The 23,934-nt window shown below is 38.3% G+C and overlaps 1 protein-coding gene across 2 annotated transcripts in view; it reads right to left on the bottom strand.

Annotated features, from left to right (window-relative positions):
• Sytl5 (synaptotagmin like 5) overlaps positions 1-23,934 on the bottom strand; it is a 106,236-nt gene that overhangs the window by 21,810 nt on the left and 60,492 nt on the right. The window contains exons 6-11 of one of the 2 annotated variants that reach the window (XM_077107446.1): positions 20,521-20,662; positions 15,364-15,493; positions 13,648-13,754; positions 6,193-6,279; positions 4,766-4,831; positions 310-488 (exon numbers count right to left, since the gene is read on the bottom strand). In XM_077107446.1, coding sequence (XP_076963561.1) covers positions 310-488; positions 4,766-4,831; positions 6,193-6,279; positions 13,648-13,754; positions 15,364-15,493; positions 20,521-20,662 — 711 coding nt within the window. The remainder of the gene's footprint in view (positions 1-309; positions 489-4,765; positions 4,832-6,192; positions 6,280-13,647; positions 13,755-15,363; positions 15,494-20,520; positions 20,663-23,934) is intronic. The other variant, XM_077107447.1, reaches the window with a different exon arrangement.

Here is a 23,934-nt window from a genome sequence, read left to right as displayed (position 1 = left end):
GTGAGGCACTTAGCGACTCAATGAAACCCTGTCTCTTAAAAAATATATATAAAAAAGGGCTGGGGATGTGGTTCAGTGGTTAGGCACCCCTGGGTTCAATCCTCAGTATCCCCCCACAAAAAATGAGGTAACCAAGGATGTGACCATTATATGTGTACTTCAGACAACATTTAGAAGCATGTATGGGAGGAAGGTCTCCGAGCATGCTCTGAATCCAGAGGAACGCTTAGGCTCTTTGGAAACAGAAACACACATACACACAAAGTAGGTGGTACTTGGCATGGTCTGAGGAACATGCTATGTGCTTACGCATCTGTCCTCTGTTTCTTTTCATCTCCTATGGCCAGATTTCTGCAATTCTTGACATAAATGTAGAGCCCGCCAGTTTTGTAGCAGTAGCTGATGTGCAGAAGGATCTCGCCACTGACCTTCACGTTGCCATAGTCTCCGGTTTCACTGTAAACACTCATCATGCTGTTAAGGCTAGTCTGGAAAAAAATAAAAGGAAAGAAGGCACCTGGTGTTATTGTAAGAATTTCTTCACAGAATCCACCCCCTTCGTGGATTACCATTCCTGTTCTTTACAAGGAACAGAGAAGGGGGGTGGGTGGTGAGGGAAGAAAGCCAGCAGCTTGTTTTGCTGGTGGAGAAAATCCCAGAGCAAGATAGGCAACAGATCTTGTACCATTCATAAGGAAGGCAGGCAACTTGCTCAGAGGGGAAGCACTGCCTTTCCCCAGTTAGCTAGACCTTTTGCTTATTTATGAGGAATTGTGAACGCCCCCTCCCCTCTACATCGCTGCAACTTTCTGCATTTTTACTGGCAGACTCAAGTTCAATGTGCTTCAAAGTCTAGAATATACTGAGCAGGACAAAGAAAAGCTCATCTCATACTCAGTGCTAGCAAAACTTCTTTCTCTGACATTCAACAAGGAGCATGCATTCAGTTTCAGGGAGCCCAGGCAGGAACTTTAGCTTTAGCAAGGGCAGGAACTCATGCACTGATATCTGCTTTGATTCCTCAAGTTACTCTGTGCCTATGTAGGAAGTAGCTTTGTAATTCTCTGTAAAATAGCAATCCACAAACTATAACACTAACCAATAAAATCATAGCCCTACCAAATAATAAAATAAAAAATTCTCCAAAGGTCCAAATCTTCCAGAATAGACGAGGCTTTTGACACTAATGACATGAGGCCTATTTTTAATTACATGCAACAAAATTATCCTTTAGTGCTAAAAGCAAAAACTCTATATCTTTGTAATGAAATGAAGACCCTTTCGAAATGAAAAGATCTTAATTGTTTTAGCTTCCAAACTTCCTCATGCTAAGAATGGAAATTGAGAAATCCCCACCCCACCCCACCTGGGGTCCCCCCACCCCGCAGGTGCCAGTGAAGCCCAAATTGTGACATGTTTTCTGACTAACACAAGCCAGCTAAATCTACATATGTATATTTCCTGGCTTTTATTTTGTTAAACTGCTGCTTCTATAGGACCTGCAGAGAAAGAAACCACACAGCTGCTTCTCTCCAGTTTTAGTTAAAGACACTAAATTCGTTTTCTCCTTTGGGGTCCTTTGCTTTTTATTCATGCTGGTGGGCACTGAAATCTCACCAGCTGGGATCTATCTAGTAGATTCCTTGGCTTGGCTGCCAGTAACATTAACATGACTTTCACATAGACCAGTGACATGCATGAATATCATAGAAGGCTTTCATGAATGATGGAATGATCCAGTAGTTTTCATAAATCCTCTTCTGCAAACCACTGAGGACTATGGTAAATACAAACAGAATTTAGGTTTTCTACTTGTGTGTGTGTGTGTGTGTGTGTGTGTGTGTGTGTGTGTGTGAGAGAGAGAGAGAGAGAGAGAGAGAGGCTGTTACAAAAGCCATTGTGTTCCTTCAATTGCTTAGAGTAGAGCTATTCAAACAATAGTATGTACGTGACATTGCTCCTGTCTCTCTTCTAAGCTTAAGACAAGGGCAAAAGCAAATCAAGAATTCTGAAATTATTTGGAAACTACAGCTTAAAGAGAGAGAGAAACCAAATTTGTCTTTCTCATTCCTAAAACAAAGCGACAGAATGTACATGCATAGTAGGTGGCTTTCAGCAGTGCTTTTCAAATTTTCATTGATATAAATCACCTGGGGATTTTTTTTTGGGGGGGGGGGACTGAGATTGGACCCCGGGGTTCTTAACCACTGAGTAACACCCTCCAGTTCCTTTTATTTTATTTTTTTAAAAACATTTTTAGACAGGGTCCGGCTAAGTTGTTTAGGGCCATGCTAAATTTCAGAGGTTGACCTTGAACTTGCAATCCTACTGACTTAGCCTCTGGAGCTGCTGGAATTACAGGCATGTGCCACTGTTCTGGCACCTGAGGATCTTTTAAAAATGAAGATTCTGACTAATGATGCAGTCTGGGTGGGGGTCTGAGATAATGCTTTTCCAACAAACACCTAGATCCAAAGTTCCCAAACAGTAGGTACCCTAGAACACAACAGCAAGTTCACAGGAGCATAAGAAAGTATTTTAAAGAAAACACAGCATCATCTATCAGACACCACACAATATACTAACAAGTAGTTTCCAGTGTCACCGTTAAATCATAATACTTTTTTTCAATGGCTACATGAAGTTGAACTTTTGGCAGTTTCTGCAACACAAAGCAAATATTTCATAAAAATGTGGAACGGGAAATGAAAGTGATGATGTCTAATCAGATTCCAAGATTTGAGAAACCATGTGAGGCTCAGCAGACACATATGTCCTAATCAGTAAGTAATTGGGGCTACTTAAGAATGGAGCCAAGATATTATTTTGCCTTCTATTGACCTCCATTATTTTTTCAAACGGTTATTGTTAGTGCCCAAGTGATTATTAAGTTGTTTAGATCTAATGACTTAATAAATTGACTAGTCAGTTGTTGCTTTTGGTCTAGGAGAGCCATAAAAGAATTATCCAGACTCTTAGAGGCTTTGTGAACTGAAAAGGTTTTGGAGTCTATCTCAGTTTATATAAACTGGTCCACGGACCAGGCTTTGAGTAGCAAGGGCTTCAAGAATAAGCCTCAAGAGGCTGGGGATGTGGTTCAGTGGTAGAGTGCTATGCCTAGCGTACACAAGGCTCTAGGTTCCATCCCCAGCACTGTAACAGTGGTAGCATCACCTTTTGAATATAGCCCTTGCTGCTTATTTTAAAAAGAATGTGTTTTTATTTTCCACTTCTCCTTCTCCCCCTCCCTAACCTGGGGACGGGAACAAGATTACCTTGAGATATCAGTCCTTCAAGAGAAGGAGATGTCAAATTAACAAGTGAATTTCATCAAACTATCAGGATATACCTGGAATGCAGCCTTTAAATAGCTTCTTTAAAAGGTCTGTGCTAGGGCTGGGGGTATAGTTCAGTTGGTAGAGTGCTTGCTCAGCACTCATGTAGGCCCTGTGTTCAATTCCCACCACCACATTAAGAAAAAGCTAGTTGTTTTCCCTAAAGGGCAAAACCATGACCTGGGAGTCCTCTGTGCCTCTCATTTGCTAGCAAAGCAATAAAACTTCTTTTTCCTTTTTCTCAAAACCATGTCCTCTTAACTGGATTGACTTTGGGGACAAGGACGAAGCTCGAGCTTTCAGCAACAGCAACAGCACCACCAAAAAAAAAAAAAGCCCCAATTCTCTCGTATCAATTCAATGAAGCCTTAATTCCCACACATCTGGCTCACAAAAATTGTTGGCAGTGTCAAAAAATTCAGAGAGGTTAGGTTTCTAGTCGGAGGCCCTTTCTAGTCGGAGGTACATTTAGATAGGTCCACACCTCACTGTCTCCTTGTATGGCTGACTTGTGTCTTCACATCCCTCTGTAGCCACATGGTCCACATCCCTCTGTAGCCACATGGTCAAAGAATAATCTCTGTAAGCAAGGGATCCCCACGGTATAGGAGAAAATCTAAGAACCCACAAATGCTGAGGTTTGGGAAAATTTAAGGTAGTATGGCAATTTTACTCCTAGCCAAACTTGATGCTCTTAAGCAAGCCCGGGCTGTGACTATAAAGATGTTCACTCCAAAGATCTTGTTAATGATGAGTCATTATAGATTGTGCCTTTTTTTATGATACTGGGGATTCAACCTAGGAGTATGCTACCAATGAGCTACATCCCTAGCCCTTCTTTTTTTTGGTACCGGAGATTGAACTCAGGGGCACTTGACCACTGAACCACATCCCCAGCCTTATTTTGTATTTTATTTAGAGACAGGGTCTCACTGAGTTGCTTAGGGCCTTGCTAAATTGCTGAGGCTGGATTCAAACTCATGATCTTCCTGTCTCAGCCTCCCAATCCGCTGGGATTACAGGCATGTGCCACAGAGCCTGGCTCCCAGCCTTTCTTATTTTTATTTTGAGACAGGGTCTTGCTAAGTTGCTTAGGTCCTCAGTAAATTGTCCAGGCTGGCCTCAAATGTGTGACTCTCCTGCCTCAGCCTCCTTAGTCACTAATATACATGCATGCACCACCAACACTGGCTTGGAGGTTTGCATGGTGTCTTTTGACTAGCACCCAGATTCTAATGTTGAATGAATTGGAATACTTGAGTTCTCCTAACCTCATTCATCTTTTCAAAAGAGAATCTCTGGTTAATGGGACACAAATTAAAAAAAAAAAGATATATGCTGGAAGAATTGCCCACCAAATCATGTTTCCCGAACCATGGAATTTGTAAAGTACAGTTGGAAAGAAGGAAAAAGAAAGGTTGAAAACTTACAGTGTCTGAATCAGCATCAGGTACATTTAGGTAGGTCCACTTCCTGTCAGAGCCTGCTTGAGCATTCTTTAAGACAGCCAATGATCAAAAGAAAAGGGAGATTAGAGCATAGAAGTCAGAGAAGCAAAGAAAAAGACTTACAGGCACACAGATTAAAAAAAAAAAAAAAAAAAAAAGACACAGGGGCTCCTAAAACCTTCCTCTCAAGGAACACTTTGAACACTAAAGAATGGGCTTGATTCTGTAGGCAGTGGGAAGCTGCACTAGAGACATCTGAGTGGTATATGGGGTTTTTTGTTTTGTTTTGTTTAGTACTGGGAATTGAACTCAGGGACACTTGACCACTGAGCCCCATCCCCACCCTATTTTGTATTTTATTTAGAGACAGGGTCTCACTGAGTTGCTTAGCACCTTGCTGTTACTGAGACTGGCTTTGAACTCATGATCCTTCTGCCTCAGCCTCCCAAGCCCCTGGGATTACAGGCATGTGCCACTGCGCCCAGCACTGAGTGGTATGTTTTACAAATTGACTGACAGTGGTGTGGAGAACAGTTGGGGAGTGGAGAGAATGGTGTCATGGAAATTTGCCAGCAGTGAACTAAAATCATTGATAGGCTTGAACTAATTGGGCCTAAACTAGAAAATGGAGATTTTTAAAACTCCACACAAAATTGTACAAATTTATGGGGTAGTGTTTGAAAATTCAATACATGTGCATGATGTATAACGATCAGATAAGGGTAATTACATTTCCATCTCCTTAAACACATTATTTCTTTGTGTTGGGAACCTTCAAACTCTTCTCTTCAGGCACTTTATAAAATGGGAATGAAGATAATTTTTTTTATTTTTTTTTATTGTTTTGGTATTAGGGATTGAGCCCAGGGTCACTTTACCACTGAGCTATATCCCCATCCCTTTTTATCTTTTATTTTGAGACAAGGTCTTGCTAAGTTGCTGAGGCTGGCCTCTAACTTGAGATTCTCCTGCCTCAGCCTCTAAAGCAACTTGGATTATATGTATGTGCCAACATAAAAGGCTAAGAATTAGGGGCTGGGGTTGTGGCTCAATGGTAGAGTGCTCACCTAGCATGCACACACAAGGCACTGGGTTCGATCCTCAGCACCACATAAATGTAAAATAAAGATATTGTGTTCACCTAAAACTAAAAAATAAATATTTTTTTTTAAAAAAGGCTAAGAATTAAGAGATTTTAAAGAAACATGGAAGGAACCAGGAGCCTTAGATAAAGCCCTCATAAAGTTAGACTAAATAGTACTCTGTGGCAAAGGATAAGTAGGAATCTACAATGACTTTTAATTCAGTCTCACACATTTTCTCAAGAACATTCATTTCTTCTTTGGAAATGCACAGAAAATTAACAAGAGAAAGAAGAAAATTTCTGTGTGTGCTACAGAACTGCTTACAGTTGACAGGCCACCTGCCAGACTGTGGGTGTTTGCAGAAAACTGGGAGGATGCTAAGTCAACACCATCAGTGTCTTCCAAGGAGATCTAAAAAGGGAGGACAGAAAATCAGTGGTTTTATTCATTTCTTTCCTAGAAACTGTTTTAACTGAAACATAACTTTCTTTCATAAATATCTGAAAATCAGATTAAAATATCTAGAAATCACCCCATTCCTAGGACACCCTCCCCCCGAGTCAAATTGAATTACAGCATTGGAGGAGTAGACAGGGGCTGGAGGTGGAGGACAGGGTCTCTTTTCTAATAGTGTTTGCAAATTTGGAATCATACAGACTTGGGTTCAATTCCTACTTCCCCAGCCTCTAAGAAGATTCCCTTTGGGGAACATACTTATTTTTAATTTTAAAATAATTTTGGGCCAGTGACTCAGGAGGCTGAGGCAGGAGGATCACAAGTTCAAGGTCAACCTCAGCAACTTAGAAAGGCCCTAAGTAACTTAGTGAGACCCTGTCTCAAAATAAAAAATAAAAAGGGCTGGGGATGAAGCTCAGTACCAAAAAAGGAGGAGGAGGAGGAGCAGGAGGAGGAGGAGGAGGAGGAGGAGGAGGAGGAGGAGGAGGAGAATTATTATTATTATTTTGGGTTTGTGATTGCTTATGCCATTACTGCACTGTACTGACTATTATCTTTGCATAGTGAATTTTGAAATCTATTAGTATAAGTCTTCCAACTTTACTCTTCAAATTTGAAAATTTTATTTCTGGGATCTTAGAATTTTCATAAAAATTTTAAATCATCATGTCCATTTCCACAAAACATACTACCTGGATTTTCATTTGTATTAAATCTACAGATTCATTTGGAGAGATTTGATCTCAAAAATAGCAAATTTTTAAATCAAGGAACATAGAACATGTCTCTATTTATTTAGATCTTTAATTTGGTGCAGCAACATTTTTGTAAATTTCAATGTACACATCTTACACTTTTCAAAATAAATTAATTCCTAAGTCTTTCTTTAATATTTTTTATGCCATTGTGAATGGAATTATATTTTTAAATTCATCGTCCAATTGTTCATTTCTCCTCTTTTATTTTATTTTATTTTTTTTTTGAGACAGGGTATGGCTAAGTTGCTGAGTCTGGCCTCAAACTTGCAATCCTCTTGCCTCTGCCTCCTGCTCCTGACTTGCTAGGATTCAGGTATATACCACCACACCTGGCTCCAGTTTTTCATTTCTAGTATATAAAATACAATTGACTTTTGTGCATTGATTTAATATCCTTCAACTTTATTGAATTGATTAGTTCTAGTCATATTTTTGCATATGTTTTAGGATTTGCAATACACAAAAGTATATCATCTTCAGGTAAGGAAGATAATTACTTCCTTCTTTCCAATGAGATATCTTCTTTTCCATTTTCCTTTTCCACTCTTTTCTTTCTCCCTTCTTTACTGTAATAGCTAAAATCTCCTTCCTGTACAATGTTGAATAGAAGTGGTACAAACAGAAATCCTTACTTTGACCAGGCATGGTGATGTAAGCCCAGTGGTTCAGGAATCTGAGGCAGGAGGATGGTGAATTCAAAACCAGCCTCAGCAACTTGGTGAGGCCCCAAGTAACTTGGTGAGACCCTGTCTCTAGCTAAAATATAAAAAGGGCTGGGATATAGCTCAGTTGTTAAGCATCCCTGGGTCAATACCTGGTAGAGAGAGAGAGAGAGAGAGAGAGAGAGAGAGAGAGAGAGAGAGAGAGAAAAGAAGGGAGGGAGGGAGGGAGGGAAGGGGAGGAAAGGGAGGGGAAGGACAGAAGAAAAGAATCCTTGCTTTGTTCTTCCACTTAGGTAGGAAGAACTTGGCCCCTTTTGCCATTAAGTATGATGTTAAGTTGTAGTAACTTTGTAGATGTTCTTTACTAGACTGAGGAAATTCCCTCTATTTCTAAATTGTTGAGAATGGATGTTGGATTTTGTTAATCAATTTTACTGCACCTACCGAGGTGATGTGGCTATTACATTAATTTTATTTATTTATTCTTTAGCACTGGGGATTGAACCCAGGGGTGCTTTACCACTGAATTACATCCCCAGTACTTAAATTTTTTTTTTTTAATTTTGAGGCAGGACTGAAACTTGGGATTCTCCTGGCTGAGACAGTTACACTTGGTGCATTAGTTTGTTTTTGAATGCTAAATCAATCCTGCATACCTGGAATAAATCCTACTTTGTTATGGTATATGATTCTCTTTTGTTACTGGACTTAATTTATTAATACTTCATTAAGGACTTTGTGTGTATGTGAGAGAGAGATACTGGGATCCGACCCAGTGGTGCTTTACCACTGAGCCACATCCCCAGCCCTTTTTAAAATTTTGAAACAGGGTTTCACCAAGTTGCTTAGGGCCTTGCTAAGTGGAGGAGGCTGGCCTTGAACTTGTGATCTTCCTGCTGCAGCCTCCAAAGTCCCTGGGATTACAGGTATGTGCCACCACACCTGGCTTTATTAAGGATTTTTGCATCTATATTCATAATGGATATTGGATGCCCCATTGGCTTGGGAGGCTGAGGCAGGAGGATTACGAGTTCAAAAACCAGCCTCAGCAATGGTGAGGTGCTAAGCAACTCAGTGAGACCCTGTGTCTAAATAAAATGCAAAATTGTGCTAGGGATGTTGCTCAGTGGTCAGTGCCCCTGAGTTCAATACCTGGCAAATCTCACCCCTTCAAAAAAAGACATAATGGATATTGATTGGTCTGTAGCTCACTCACCCGAGATATCTCTCTCTCTCTCTCTCTCTCTCTCTCTCTCTCTCTCTCTCTCTCTCTCTCTCTCTTTCCTTTTGTACCAGGGATTTAACCCAGGGGCACTTAACCACTGAGCCACATCCCCAACCCATTTTATTTTTTATTTTGAGACAGGGTTTCACTAAGTTGCTTAGGATCTCACTAGGTTGCTGAGGCTGGCTTTGAATTTGAAACCCTCCTGCCTCAGCCTTCCAAGTCTCTGGGATTACAGGCATGCACCACCACACTCAGCTGTTTTCTTTTTATGTCTTTGTCTAGGTTTGCTATAAGTATAATACAGACCTCATAAAATTAGTTCAGAAATATTTCTTCCTTCATTTTTTTGAACAAATTTGTGAATTATTAGAATTATTTCTTCTTCAAATACTTGATGGAGTTCATTAGTGAAGCCATCTGTGCCTTGGATTTTCTTTGGGAAATTTTAAGGTTGGCCTAAAGCTTCCTCCATACATATTTTAAGTTTGGCTTTAATTTCTCCAAACAGTGAACTGCAACTGAACATGATATGTAAATAGAATGCAACCTACTCTTATAAAAGTAGACACCTATGGCCAATCACAAACAGCCGACTGTTCAAATCACATTTAAATAAGATGGATTGAATTGTGACCAATTAGGGTGTCTCTATGCCTTATTTCCATCTTCTATATGTCACTTCCTTTTCTCTGCCTATAAGTATAACCTGCCCATGTGGTAAGGCATTCCAAACCACTTTTGGTCCACACTGCTAGCAGACTCTAGAATTGCAAATAATGCCAATAAAGGTCCACAAAGTTAGATTTGTGATCTTTTTTCTTTTAATAAATAAGGCTTAAATTATTAATTCAGAGTAGAGGAAAGGGACCGGGGGAGGGAGGAGGGGAGGGAAAGGAAAAATATGGGGGAATGATATTGACTACATTATATTGCTGTATTGTGTGCATGTTTAAATATAAACAACAAATGCCATCATTATGTACAATAATACACCAATAAAAATATGGAAAAAAAGAAATGTACATGGGCAAAAAAATAATAAATTATTAATTCAATATCTTTACTTATTACAGATCTACTCAGATTTTCTACTTTATGAGGTATTTCTGGTACTTTGTGTCTTCCTAAAGATGTATCTATTTCATCTAAGCTGTCAATTGTGTTGGTGTACAGTTGTTCACAGTATGACCTTATAATCATTAACATTTTTGTTATATGGGCAGTTGTATCCCTTTGTTTATTCCTCCTTTTGTAATTTGTGTCTTCTCACCTTTTTTCTTGGCTGCTCTTGCCTACTTTAACTCACTGGTTTTCATCTGAGATGGATTTGTCCCCTCTGGGACATTTGGTAATGTCTGGGGAATTTTGAGGGCACAGTTTGTGGAGACTTTTAGGTGCCTAGATAAAGATCAGGGATACTTCCAAACATACTACTTTACACAAAAGAGAATTCCTCCCACTCCAACAAAAAATTATACAGTCAGAAATATCAATAGTGCCAAGATTTAGAAATCCTGGCTAGGAAAATCCTAGTTTGTCAATATGGTTGATCTCCTCAAAGAACCAATATTTATTTGCAATCATGTATTGTAACAACTCTGGATTCTGAGGGTTGCTACTGTTGCTTGTTTCTATATGCTTGATTTTTAGTTTGTAGGTTAGCATCTTGCCTGTACTCATCTGTAGAATTTGTTTTCTGTTCCATGTGTCTGCTGATGTCTCTGCTCAGTTTTTACTTTTAACAAACTTCCTATGATTCATCTCTGTGTGTGCAGAATTTAATGGTAAGTTAATGATTGTGAAGATATTGTGCTCAAACACCTCCAGCCAGTGACCCTTCATCCTCATTTCAGTGGATCTGTGTGTTGTTTTTAGAGTATATCAAAATCAGTCACCTTTTAAGTCACCCCCCAGCTGTTACTTCCCTATGTTTTCCGTATGTTCTCAGGTTTATGATCAGCCAGGGATGTTTGCATAGCTTGTGCCCATCAGCTTTTCCCTCCCCCCAATCTTCCACATGAATGTTTAGAGTGCTTATCAAGGCCATATATGACTTTCTTGTTGATTGATTTCCTATTACATTTCTGGCTAGTTCAGGGATCTATTGCTTACCCCAACCAGGGCTATAAACTCAGAGTAGCTGAGCTATTGGTCTTCTAAAATTCTCTTGTTATTTCTAGTACCTTATTTATTTATTCATTTATTTTAGTTGTAGATGGACACAATACCTTTATTTTATTTTATTTTTATGTGGTGCTGAGGATCGAACCCAGTGCTTCAAACATGCTAGGCAAATGCTCTACCACTGAGCCACAACCCCAACTCTAATCCTAGTAGCTTTTAGTCACTAAACCACATAGGGTTTTTTGATCAGGCAAGAATATTATTAGCAAAATGTGTAATTTAATATCTTATTTAATATTTATAAAGGTCATTTTATTTTCGTATTGCACTTTTCAGAACCTTTAGAACAATGTTCACTAATAATAGCAACAGTGAGAATCCCCTTTTCTCATTTTAATGAAAATAGCTCCTTCACATCAATATTTAAAGTGAAATATTTTGTGGCCTTTTAGATATTTAGTATCTGAGAAATCATATTCAAATCAGTTTTTTTATTAAATAAAGCTGTAGAATTTTGCCAAAAATTTTGCCAAAAATCCTTTGACTTAGTTTTGTGTGTTCTTCTTCTTCTTCTTCTTCTTCTTCTTCTTCTTCTTCTTCTTTTTTTATGGTACTGGGGATTGAACTCAGGGCCTTACTCCTTACTTCACCAACTGAGCTATATCCCTAGCCCTGTTCTCAAATATAGTGATAATGTTACCAGATTTCTTATATACATTAATTCTTTAACTCATACCTAGAATAAAACTTACTCTTATTGTAATATTTTTTGATTCACTACTGTTTTACTTGTTATTATATTTCAAGTTTTATATAAATATATATAAATTTATAAATATTATATTTAAATTATATACATACATATACACACATTTATGTAAAAAATACATACATACATACATACATACATATATATATATTTTGGTACTGGGGATTGAACCCAGGGGCACTTAACCATGAAGACACATCCTCAGCACATTTAAAAAAAAAAATTGTTGATAGACCTTTATTTTATTTGTTTATTTATTTTATATGCAATGCTGAAATTGAACCTAGTGCCTCACACATGCTACGCAAATAAGTGTTCTACCACTGAGCTATAGTCGTAGCCCCTCAGCCCTTTTTTATATTTTATTAGCGAGAGAGTTTCACTGAGTTGCTTAAGACCTTGCTAAGTTGCTGAGGCTGGCTTTCAACTGGAGATCCTCCTGTCTCAGCCTCCAAGCTGCTGGGATTATAGGCATGCACCATTGTGCCCGGCTAAGTTTTGTATATATTTTCATAAACCAGTTTGAATACAATGTTAGTTTTTAAACAATTTTTAAAATCAAATTTGAGTTTAGAGGTTAACTGGCTGGCTTCATACTATGAATTTGAAGATTTTCATAGTTTTCTAAGGACAGGAATAGTTTAATAACATTTGAGTTAGCAGTTCTTTAAAGGTAAGCAGTTCTTTAAAAGTAAGTCTTGGAATCATCGGATCCCATTGCATACTTTCTTCTTCTTCTTTTTTTTTTAAGAGAGAGAGAGAATTTTTTAATATTTATTTTTTAGTTTTCAGTGGACACAACATCTTTATTTTATTTGTATATGGTGCTGAGGATCGAACCCAGCGCCCCACACATGCCAGGCAAGCATGCCACCGCTTGAGCCACATCCCCAGCCCAAATACCTTCTTTATTTTAGTGGATTTTAAAGTACTTTCCCAGATTTTTATGCTGCAGTAAATAATATTTAGTTCCAGAGCTCTAAGTTTCCTGGCTTGCTTTGGAAAAACTATTAATATCAATTAACATTTGTGCTATATCTTTCTTCTAAGGAGTTCAAATTTCATTATGGCAGTTACAGAAATCAGAATATCAGAATATTAGAGTGGGAAGTTACCTTAACAATAATCGAATTTAACCTTCTCATTTTATAATTGAGTGCACTGGAACATTAATTCTCACATAATTTAGTCTCAGGAAGGCAGTTTACTGGGGACAACTTGATATATAAAAAAGGGTCATGTAAAATATATAGTCAGAAAGTAATATTTGGTTTAGAAAATGCCAAGATCCCTTAGATCCAAGGTTTAGACAAACTGATGAGCCTTTAGCCAGGAATGGAAATAAATCTCTTGACAGATACTTTGCTAGAGATAATCTATCATTAACCTGATTAGTTGCTTTTTAATAAATAATTCTTTTAGTTGCTCCTTTTTTTTTTTTTTTGGTACTGGGATGCTTAACCACTGAGCCACATCCCCAGTCCTTTTTATTTTTATTTAGAGACAGGGTCTCCCTGAGTTGCTTAGGGCCTTGCTAAGTTGCTGAGGCTGACTTTGAACTCACAATCCTCCTGGCTCAGCCTCCTGAGCTGCTGGGATTACAGGCATGTGCCACCACCACACCTGGTTTAGTAGCACTTATTATGTTAAGATTAACAGGAAGAGATAACTTAGATAACTAAGTTTCTTTAGGTAACTCATCATCACTTAAAAGTGGAACTACTTGGAGAAAGACCATGACCTTCTTTTGTCATATCTTGGACTCTTACACATCCAACTTACCAAGTCTTTGTCTAAAGTCCCAGGGACCGATCTGCTTCTTATGCTTACAGTATCTTCTAAGTCTTCTGTAAATGATTCACTCAAATCTAACTCAGATCGACTCCGGTCTGGAGAGAGAAAAAGAAAAAATAAGTATATCTTCTTACTTTGGAGATAAGTTCTTATTTTTCATTGCAAATGTTTCCTCCTTATTTCAATTCTTTTTAGGCACAGAGTATGGATAGTCATGCTAACAGCCAGAATCAATAACTTCATGCAGTTTATGTTAAAATACTTCCATTTACAATAATCTTCTGCTTTACTCCTAGAATTAAAAAAAATCTAATAGATTGGGTCTTTAAACTTGGAAAATAATAATTAATAATTAATCTTTTTAATTTTGTTTTTCATAGTACAAAACAAAATTGAACCCAGGGGTGTGTAACCACTGAGCCATATCACCAACCGTTTTTAGTTTAATTTTTTTGTGTGTGGGCGTGCTAGGGATTGAACCCAGGGCCTTGTGCATGCAAGGCAAGTACTCTATGAACTGAGCTATTCCCCAGGCCCCATTTTACTCTTAATTTTGAGACATGGTCTCACTAAGTTGCTTAAGGCCTCATTAAGTTGTTGATGCTGGCCTCGAATTTGCAGTCCTCCTGCCTCAGTCTCCTGAGTAGCTGGTATTACAGTCATGTACGACTATACCTGGTGAACATTTAGCATTCTTGATTTCAATATTTAGAGAATTTACTGTACTTTCATATTTGACATAAAATACAAGTCGACCAATTTTAAATATCCACTTTCAAATGATATACCAAGTTCCTTTCACATAAAAAGGGAGTGACTACCAATCATTGAAAGGAAGTTCACTAGGCACCAGAACATTCTTCCATCAATAAAAAATCTTTTTTTTGGGGGGGGGGGTGCCAGGGATTGAACTCATGGGACACTGTATTTTGTATTTTATTTAGAGACAGGTTCTCACTAAGTTGTTTAGCACCTTGCCATTGCTGAGGCTGATTTTGAACTTGCAATGCTCTGACCTCAGCCTCCCAAGCTGCTGGGATTACAGGCGTGTGCCACCATGTCCAGCAACAGATAACTTTTTAATGTTGAAGACTTCATCATGAAATCAGTTCTATATATGGACCTAAACTTCATAATTATGACAAATTTCTCTAGAGCTTCCTCATTCATAGGTAAAAATATTTGCAACATAAATAATACCTGATTCACTGGATTGCTGTAATAATGAACTAAAATGATATGTGTGAATGTGCCATACAAACGAAAATGGTTATTATTAATACCTTAATGCAGCTTGCAAACAAGCTCCTTCATTAAACCATGCAGTGGTTTATCTGGATATAGGGAACTTCGGTCCACCATATCAGTTGAACGACAATTTCCTTGCACTCTGGGCAAGTATTATATATCATAGCAAACATATTCTGGAACCATTTATATTTCCTATACTTCTATACTGATACTCTAATATAGCTCTAAAACTTGAAGATGATGCCTAACAACAGTATGCACTCAATAAATAGATTTGCACTTGGGACCACCTTCAAGCAGTTCTCACACAGGGAGACTACTACCATAGGTACAAGAATTGGCAACTGTGTTCTGAGGCAGAAAACATACACATGGTATAACATAAAGCAGCCAATTCCATCTGATTCGGTCATTTTTTTTTAACAACAGAGTAGTCATGTTGTAACTACCCACCTGAGGAGAGGGAAGTCCCAGACACTTCAATGGAAGGCGTGCCTGAAGTGTTTCTGCGGTGACTCTTTGTAAGCTCCTCAGAGGTGCTTTCAATGGCAGCCAAACCCATGGAATGTTCAAAACCACGCTCCTTCCCACAAGGTAGAAATGAAGAAAGGAGCATTATACTGACCGTAGCTTAAAATCCCTCTATAGAAATAAACATACTTCAGTATAAACACATTTGTGCATGTTCCTTTTTAAGAGAAGTGAATTGACATTTGAAGGACCTTTGTCAGAAAACCACATGATTCCTAAACTTGCTATCAATAATTGCTAAGGAAAATCGATTTCCAGAGATTTATTATTTAACACAAAAGGTAGTTTGAGTAATTTTTCATTCACAAAGTGAGTGTTTTAAAATATGGTTAATACAATGGTAAAGGTGACCTCAATGCTATATAAAGTAATTTTAAGAATCTGGCAAGCGTTATACCCTCAGAATAGCACTTGGGCTTAGAAATGTGTTTGGTCTTATGTTTGCCCCCACTCTCAACATCCCCTCTCCTCAATCACCTGATACAGTTTGAGTTTAGAATGTCTTCTATTCTAAATTGGAGGCTTTGTCCTTAGCTTGGTGCCATTGGTAAGTGGTGGAAAGCATTTGGATGTGGGGCCTAGTCAGAGGTTTTGGGTTATTGGGTGAGTATCCTTGAAGGGAATTGTGGAATGCTGGTCTATTTCTGTCACTCTTTCAGTTCTTGGCAGACTTCAGTCTGAGATGGGCTTTCAAGTAACATATGATAAAGGAAACCTGTGTCCCAACTTTGTCCATGCCCATAGAAGCTTGACTACTATATCACCCCAAGCTTGTGTGACTAGTAAAAACAAACAAATAAACAAAAATTTTCCTTTTGTGAATTGAGCTGAAGGTTAAATGTCCATGCTGGTGGTATCATGGTGTGATAATGATCAAATCTGAAAAAGACTTTACAATTCTTCCTTCTGTAAACAATCAAAAATTGCCTTTCAAAGTCTTACAGGATGGGGGCTGATGTAGCTCAGTGATGGAATGCTTTATCATGTGCTGAGGCCCTGGGTTCAGTCCCCATTATACAATAAACAAATAAATAAATAAAGGATTTCTGTCAAAGGTCAAATTCTTATAGGATGGAATTCCCTTTTTGTTGCCTTCATCTTAGACATTCAGACATACTTAGATAAACTCACTCCTTAGAGATATGACTCTCAGTTGCTTAGCATACTAAACAATTCAGCTGCAATAAAGACTGGTCTTAATTGTTCATTGTTTTCCAACAGCTAAGACCTGTAATAGGAAGTTTATAGCTCTTAAGTTCTCTAAATGTCATAGACCAACGTGGTTTGTCAAAAGCATGACAGAGGTCAAATAGACAATTTAGTTTAGGTTAGTTTTTGACACTGCCTCAAGAAGTTCTTCACATGCAGAGCACTGTAATGAATCAAGACCAAGTTCCTTACAGGCAATTATGATGATGGCAATACTGCTAATATTGAGCACTAATAGGCCTATTAATATTATACAGTCATTAACATGCAATACGTGCCCTGGAATTTCCAGATGTCAAACCTAAAATTAACAGATTACATCATAGCAGAAGACAGTTTAGAGACTATCATGTTGTACAAGTTCTCCACTCAAAAAATTACTTCTTACATGCTAAAATAGAAAAGAACATTGAAACAGAGATGCTAACAAATAGGAGAAATTGAGAAGATGTGACCTCGCTCACCATTTAACTCTATATACCTCTTCCCTTCATTGTGAAAAAGCAAATGTGCTTCATGAACTGTGATGCTGTCTTATTTTTATTCCACAGGCAATATTTCTCTTTGTCTCTCTTTTTTTTCTTAGAAAACACCAGTTTAGACCAGCTAGAATTCAAGAGATCAATTACAGATACACTGCCTATGTATATGTAAATGAACTCAAGTCAATTGCAGGGAATTTCTGTTGACAGGTGATTTATTATTATTATTATTATTATTATTATTATTATTATTATTATTATTATTATTTTGGTACCAGGCATTGACCCAGGGGCGTTTAACCACTCAGCCACATCCCCAGCCCTTTTTATTTTTTATTTTGAGACGGGGTCTCACTAAGTTGCTAGGGCCCCACTAAGTCACTGAGGTTGGCTTTGAACTTGCCATCTTCCTGTCTCAGCCTCCCAAAATGCTGAGATTACAGGTGTGTGCCACCACAACTGGCTTGACAGGTGATTGTTACTTCCTAATCATCTGAAAGGGCTGGCCCTTAGGAAGATAATCTATCTTTCTTTTTTTTTTTCTGTACTAGGGATTAAATTCAGGGGTACTTTACCACTGAGCTACCTTCCCAGACCTTTTTAATTTGAGACGGGGTCTTGCTAATCTTCCTAAGCTGTCCTCAAATTTGTGATTCTTCTTCTTCAACCTCCCAAATTACCAGAATTATAGATGTGCACCACTGTGCCTGGCCAATAATCCTTATTTTGAGAAAAACTTGATTATTATTATTATTATTTGGTTATTGGACTGATAGGTGCTACCCAGTGGCACAGCTGCACCAGCTGCTAAAATTTTAAAAATACTTTTGTATTAGTTGCTGAACAGCACTACTCCTCATCTACCTCCCCTTCCCCATGTTTCCCGTTATCTACAGGTCTCCCCATAATCCAGGTTAATGAGTAGCATGGAAGGGACCCCAGGATATTGCCCCAGCTAGTATTTATTCTGATTACTCAGTGTACCTGCCATACCAGTTACTAAATATTTTGCATATCATTCCTTGTTAGGTCACAAAGAAATAAGCATAATCAACAACTATCTGTGTACTTTTCTGACTACTGAACATAATCAGCTTGCTGAGCTTAGCATAAATGTTTATGAAATTTAAAATATGCCTTTTATCTTAGCAAGTACAACCTAGACTGTAAGTGTTTAAACAAATCTATTATTGCTATTAAATCAGTCTGAATGCCTTTTGGCTCTTCCTTAAAAATATTTATAGAATCTGATTGCTCACTGCCTCCACTGTTATTTCCCTTTTACAAAGCCCAGTCTCTTGCCTAGAATATGACAATGGCCTCCCAATTGGTCTCCTGGCTTCCACTCTTGTTGCCCTGCAGTTGCTTCTCAACAGTTCCCAGATCCTGCTTAAACAGAAGGCAGATCCTATCACTCCTCTGCCTCAAACCCTCCAGCTTCCCCCATCTTAACCGGAGTAAATGTCAAAGTACATGCAGTAGTTTTCGGGTCCTATTTGGCCTATGATTTCTTTGAATTCATTTCCTAGTACCTTCCCCTTCATTTACTAGCAATAGCTACAATGTCTACTTGGATCCTTCTTGAATGTGCTAGGTGTATAGCCCCTCAGGGTCTCTGCACTTGCTTTTCCTCATGAGGCATTAAAAATATTTTAGAAACTGGTTGAGCCAGGTACAGTGGTGCCCGCCTGTAATCCCAGCAGCTCAGGAGGCTGAGACAGAAGGATGGTGAGTTCAAAGCTAGCCTCATCAAAAGTGAGGTGCTAAACAACACAGTGAGACCCTGTCTCTAAATAAAATACAAAATAGGGCTGGGGATGGGGCTCAGTGGTTGAGTGTCCCTGAGTTCAATCCCCAGTACCAAATAAACAAACAAAAAAAACTGGTTGAACAAGTCACTGACCATTCAAGATGGAGGCTAGCTGTAGGTAAGTGAAGCTTCTTTCCCCAGGTGTGCCTGCCAAATGTCATCACTGTCTCTGCCTGGAGGACACCTAGACCTGAACATTTTACTTCCTTCAAGTCTTTGCTTGACTGGTGCCTGTCATATACTAAAACCTCCACTAGATATTGGCTAAGTCAAAGAATTGTGGTTCATATATAATGGTTTCTTATATATACATGCCAGCAATCTATACTGAGTTTGTTATTTAATTAAAAAAATATATCAGCTGGTGCACGCCCGTAATCCTATCAACTCAGAAGACAGAGGCAGGAGGATCACAAATTCAAGGCCAGCTTCAGCAACATAGCAAGACCCTGCCTCAAAATAAAAACTAAAAAAGACTGGGGCTGTAGCTCGGTGGTAGAGTACCCCCAGGATTCAATCCCCAATACCAAAATAATTTTAATAAATGTAGTAGATGCTAATTCATTCCAAGAAAGACTTCCAACAAAATATTTCATTAAACATTTTTCTTTTCTGTTTTAGTCAGCTTTTTCACTGCTGTGACCAAAACACCTAACAAGAACAATTTAGAGGAGGAAAAGTTTATTTGGGGCTCACAGTTTCAGAGGTCTCAGTCCATAGATGGTCAAGTCCATTGCTCTGGGCACAAGATGGAGCAAACCACCATGGTGGAAGAGGATGGCAAAGGATAACAGCTCAGGACATGATAATCAGGAATCAGAGAGAACTCTCACTCACCAGAATGGAAATATATACCTCAAGGGCACACCCCCAAGGACCCACCTCCTCCAGCCACACTATACCTGCCTACAGTTACCACCCAGTTAGTCTTTGTCAGGGTATTAATGCATTGATTAAGTTAAGGCTCTTATAACCCAATCATTTAATCTCTAAATTTTCTTTCATTGTCTCACACATGAGCTTTTGGAGGACACCTCAGATCTAAACCATAACACCTTCCAAATACTTTCTCCATCTTCTCCCTTAAAAGAGAAAGGCAACATAAAATGTAATTTACCACATTTGTAAAATATTCCATTTAAGCATTCATTATGTGTTGACACCTTATTTTAACGGATACATAGAACACTATAACAACATTTCAAGGTTCTACTTTTCCAGGTGCAAAGCAGCTTGGAGAAATTTTAGTGCTGTCCACTTATGAATATTTTGTCTGAGAAGAAACATGGAGGATTAAAATCAGAGCTTTCAACACATTCTTTATATTTGTTTAGACCATTCAACCATGTAAATCCCAGCATACAATGACACCTTTACATCTTGTCTTTCCATTTCCTTTTCACTTTGGATTTTGGGCCAAAAACTAAGGATGCAGGAGTCTTGGTCCTGGTAAAGAAATTTTTACCATTAAATGACATAAATGACATGCCTGAGATACAGAGAGGTTAAACCCAGTCATGCCTTAATGGTATAGTGAAGTCCCAGAGGCTGGGGGTCTCTTTACATTTGTGTACTTACTCTGCTGCTGATTGAGGCCACACTTCGAGTGCTTGGGGCTGGTGACCTCTGAGTGATTGGGGTCATACCATTGCTCCGGATGCTCTTTGGGGTCCCAGGTCTGACCTCTTGGTCCATGAGATCTGAAGAACCGATGCTTCCTCTAATGATAAAGCACATTCTGATTTTAACATGGTAGCCAAGCGACAATCAAAGACACAGGCAGGGGACAGCTTCAAAAAAAATAAAAATGATGAACACATGTGACCTACACTTAGATCGAAACAGCCGCACTGGAACTGCTCAGCAACTATCACATCACCCTCCTCCTCAAGACCCTACAGGGGCTCACTGAGTTTAGCCCCATTTGCCTGACTGCAGGGTCTTTGGAATTGAGCGCCCCCTGAACTTTTTGACTTTACTTCCCAGTTCTTACCAGCATGCTCCCAGCCATTCTACATTCCTGGGTATTCTTTCAATTCATCAAGTTCTCCCCACCCAATATTACCCTCTGTGTCTGTAAATCTTGTCCATTCCTCAAGGCCAGAGCAGTTCAGCTTTCCTCGTGAGGTCTTTCCTGTCAAGCGCAGGCCTTGTTCAACTGTCTTCCCCTTAGTTGCTGCTGACTTTTGGTCTTTGCCATACCATTTAGTAACAGATTTGGTCCTGATAAAGAAGTTGTCACCATTAAATGGCATTTAAAACTTCAGAATGTCTTATTTGGTTCTCTAATTGATCCACACTTGTGGGCCTTGGTGTTTCTTTGATCTGTGAGCTCTATGTTATTTTTACCATGATATCTCCAGCATCTTCATAGTGCCTTGATACAAAGAAGTTACTCAATACATGTTTTAATCAAAGATCAGAAATTATATTTCATTTCTTTGTTGTTTTAGTGTTTGACCCATGATGCATATTTAATAAACGTGGTATAAAATAATGATGTTTGCTAAATGGGTTTGAATCACTTTCATGCTTGCTAAAATGATTTAATTTCATTCAATAATGATAAAAGAAAAAATAATTTCTGCCTTCCAGATGATCACAATTTTCTTATTAAAGAGAGCTTCATAAGTAAGTGTAGAGTTTTGACAAATCACAATTTAAGTGTTTGTTCTTATTTTATCCATCATTAACCCCCAGTGCACACAAAATATGCTACAAATTATGCTGGGTTGTATGCAATATATGCTGAGTTTCATTCTCTTAGTTACTATCTTAATAAGTCATGAAAGTAAGTAAGGTATTGGCAAAGCACACCAGCACTGGTTAACAAGTGATTGTTTTGGCTTACAGTTGAGTCAATCAGAGAGACCAGATAGAATAAAGGAAGGATCTTTTTTTTTAATGTCTGATCTTGCATATATCATTACCACAAGATAAATCTGGCAGAAGAAAGAATAGGCAATCATCAGAGCTGTCAACCACAACTCTGAATGATTGTTTTTTCCATTCTGGGCACTAGAGAAGCCATAAAAGTCAGATATAACCCGATTAACACTACCATCTTAAATAACTATGCAAAAAACAGCTACATTTACTGAATATTTTCTAGGTGTTAGTTTCCATTGCCCAACATCCCTATAAAAACTTTGTATTGTCACAGAGCTTGAAAGAAAGTAAAAATAAAAAATGTAGCAGTAAAGAAATTTCTTGCCAAGACTCTGCAACACAACCCTGCCAGCCTTTGTAATAAATGCTACTCTTCAACAATTAAAAATGTTGGGGCTGGGGGCTGGGGTTGTGGCTCAGAGGTAGAGCGCTCGCCTGGCATGCATGAAGCACTGGGTTAGATCCTCAGCACCACATAAAGTAAAATAAAGACATTGTGTTCACCTATAACTAAAAAATATATATTAAAAAATGTTGAGGCTGGGTTGTGGCTCAGTGGCAGAGCACTTGCTTAGCATGTGCGAGGCACTGTGTTTGAGTCTCACCATGACATATAAATAAATAGTCCATTAACAACTAAAAAAAATACTTTAAAAAATGTTAATAAAATCATTAAAATGTTAAAAGTAAAAAAAAAAATTCTATTTTAATGAGTAAACTGAGTCTTGGAGAGGTTAAATAATTATTCCATATATGTATGCATACATGTGTATATACACACACCTGTCACCACACTACCATGCTGTCACACAGTACATGACAGTCAGGATAAAAATAGTATTGTCCATCCACACAAAGCCTGAGTCCATTCTAGTTTCTCATACTGCTCACGTATCATTTCATCAAGATAAAATCATTTCAACCAGGGGAGTTCTGCACTAATAGAATAAATGATCAAGAAGAGAATCTGAGGATCAGAGTTAGGGGTTAGTTTCTTGGGATTTGATTAAAATAATTTAGAAAATTTTCTGGCAACATCCCTTTGACACTATGTAGATCTCCAGGCTCCTCTTTCTAGAACTGATATTCTAAATTATAGTGGTATGAACTCAGCTCAGGAGGGACTCATGATTGTGTTTATTGATCCTGACAATGAGAAAAAAATATTTCTAACCCAGTAGATTATTGTAATTTGGAATTTTAAGTTTCTGGGTGATTTTCCAGAGCTTTCCTACCTCAGGTGTTACATTGCTACATTTGACAATAGCTAGTCATAGTCCTATCTTTCCACGTGTTTTCTGTTCATCCCAGGAAGGCCTTAGGGGACCTGCCCAGTGCTGTGGTGTGGTGACCATAGGTACTCTACTCTCCTAACTATTATCATAAAAATCTTTCTCCTTATTGTTTTAGGTAAAATAGTTTCAAAAAATAAAGGCTGGGGTGAATCGTGTACAACAGAACCAAGAAATTACAAGCAAAAGGTTTCATGTGGCATTTCTGTTTGTGTGTGTGCTGAAGATATTCTCAGATCCAGGTGGTTTGGAAAAAGTCCCCATGGTGGATTAGCCCTGTTGAACCCAAAACTCCTACTTGTGTAGAAACTCTGGCAGAAGTTGATTAATTGTGGTGATGACATTCGAGAGGCTATCCTGTAATAAGGAAAGAATTGTTGTGATCGCAAGTCAGCTACTGGAAATCATCATGGCCAGCAGCATTATCTCAAAAATGACATGCACTTTCTCATTTGTTCCTGACATTTACTGTGAGCCTCTCAAAAATATTTTCCTTTCAGTTGATTAGACTAAGAAAAGGTTTAGTCTAATGAGGCAGATCATAAATATTTGGGTGCCAACTCTTTTAGATGTTATATAAAACATGACATAAAATACATGAACCTTTGCTACTTAAATAGAAAGAGGGAAAAAAGCATCCCGAAGTCTAAATTAAAGCAGAGAAGTTTAAAGACCAATTAAGAAAGAGCTATTTGGGATTCAGATATCATGTTACTGTGATTTAATTAAGAAGAATTATAAATCAGTGCCATCCAACCTTCAAGCTCAATGTGGTTAAGGGAAAATGGGCAAGAAAGCGATCCATGTATCT

This window comes from Callospermophilus lateralis, chromosome X (genome assembly GCF_048772815.1).
Source record: "Callospermophilus lateralis isolate mCalLat2 chromosome X, mCalLat2.hap1, whole genome shotgun sequence".
Classification (NCBI taxonomy): Eukaryota; Metazoa; Chordata; class Mammalia; order Rodentia; family Sciuridae; genus Callospermophilus; species Callospermophilus lateralis.
Note: the sequence above shows the minus strand (reverse complement) of the source record. Positions and strands in the feature narration are given on the sequence as shown.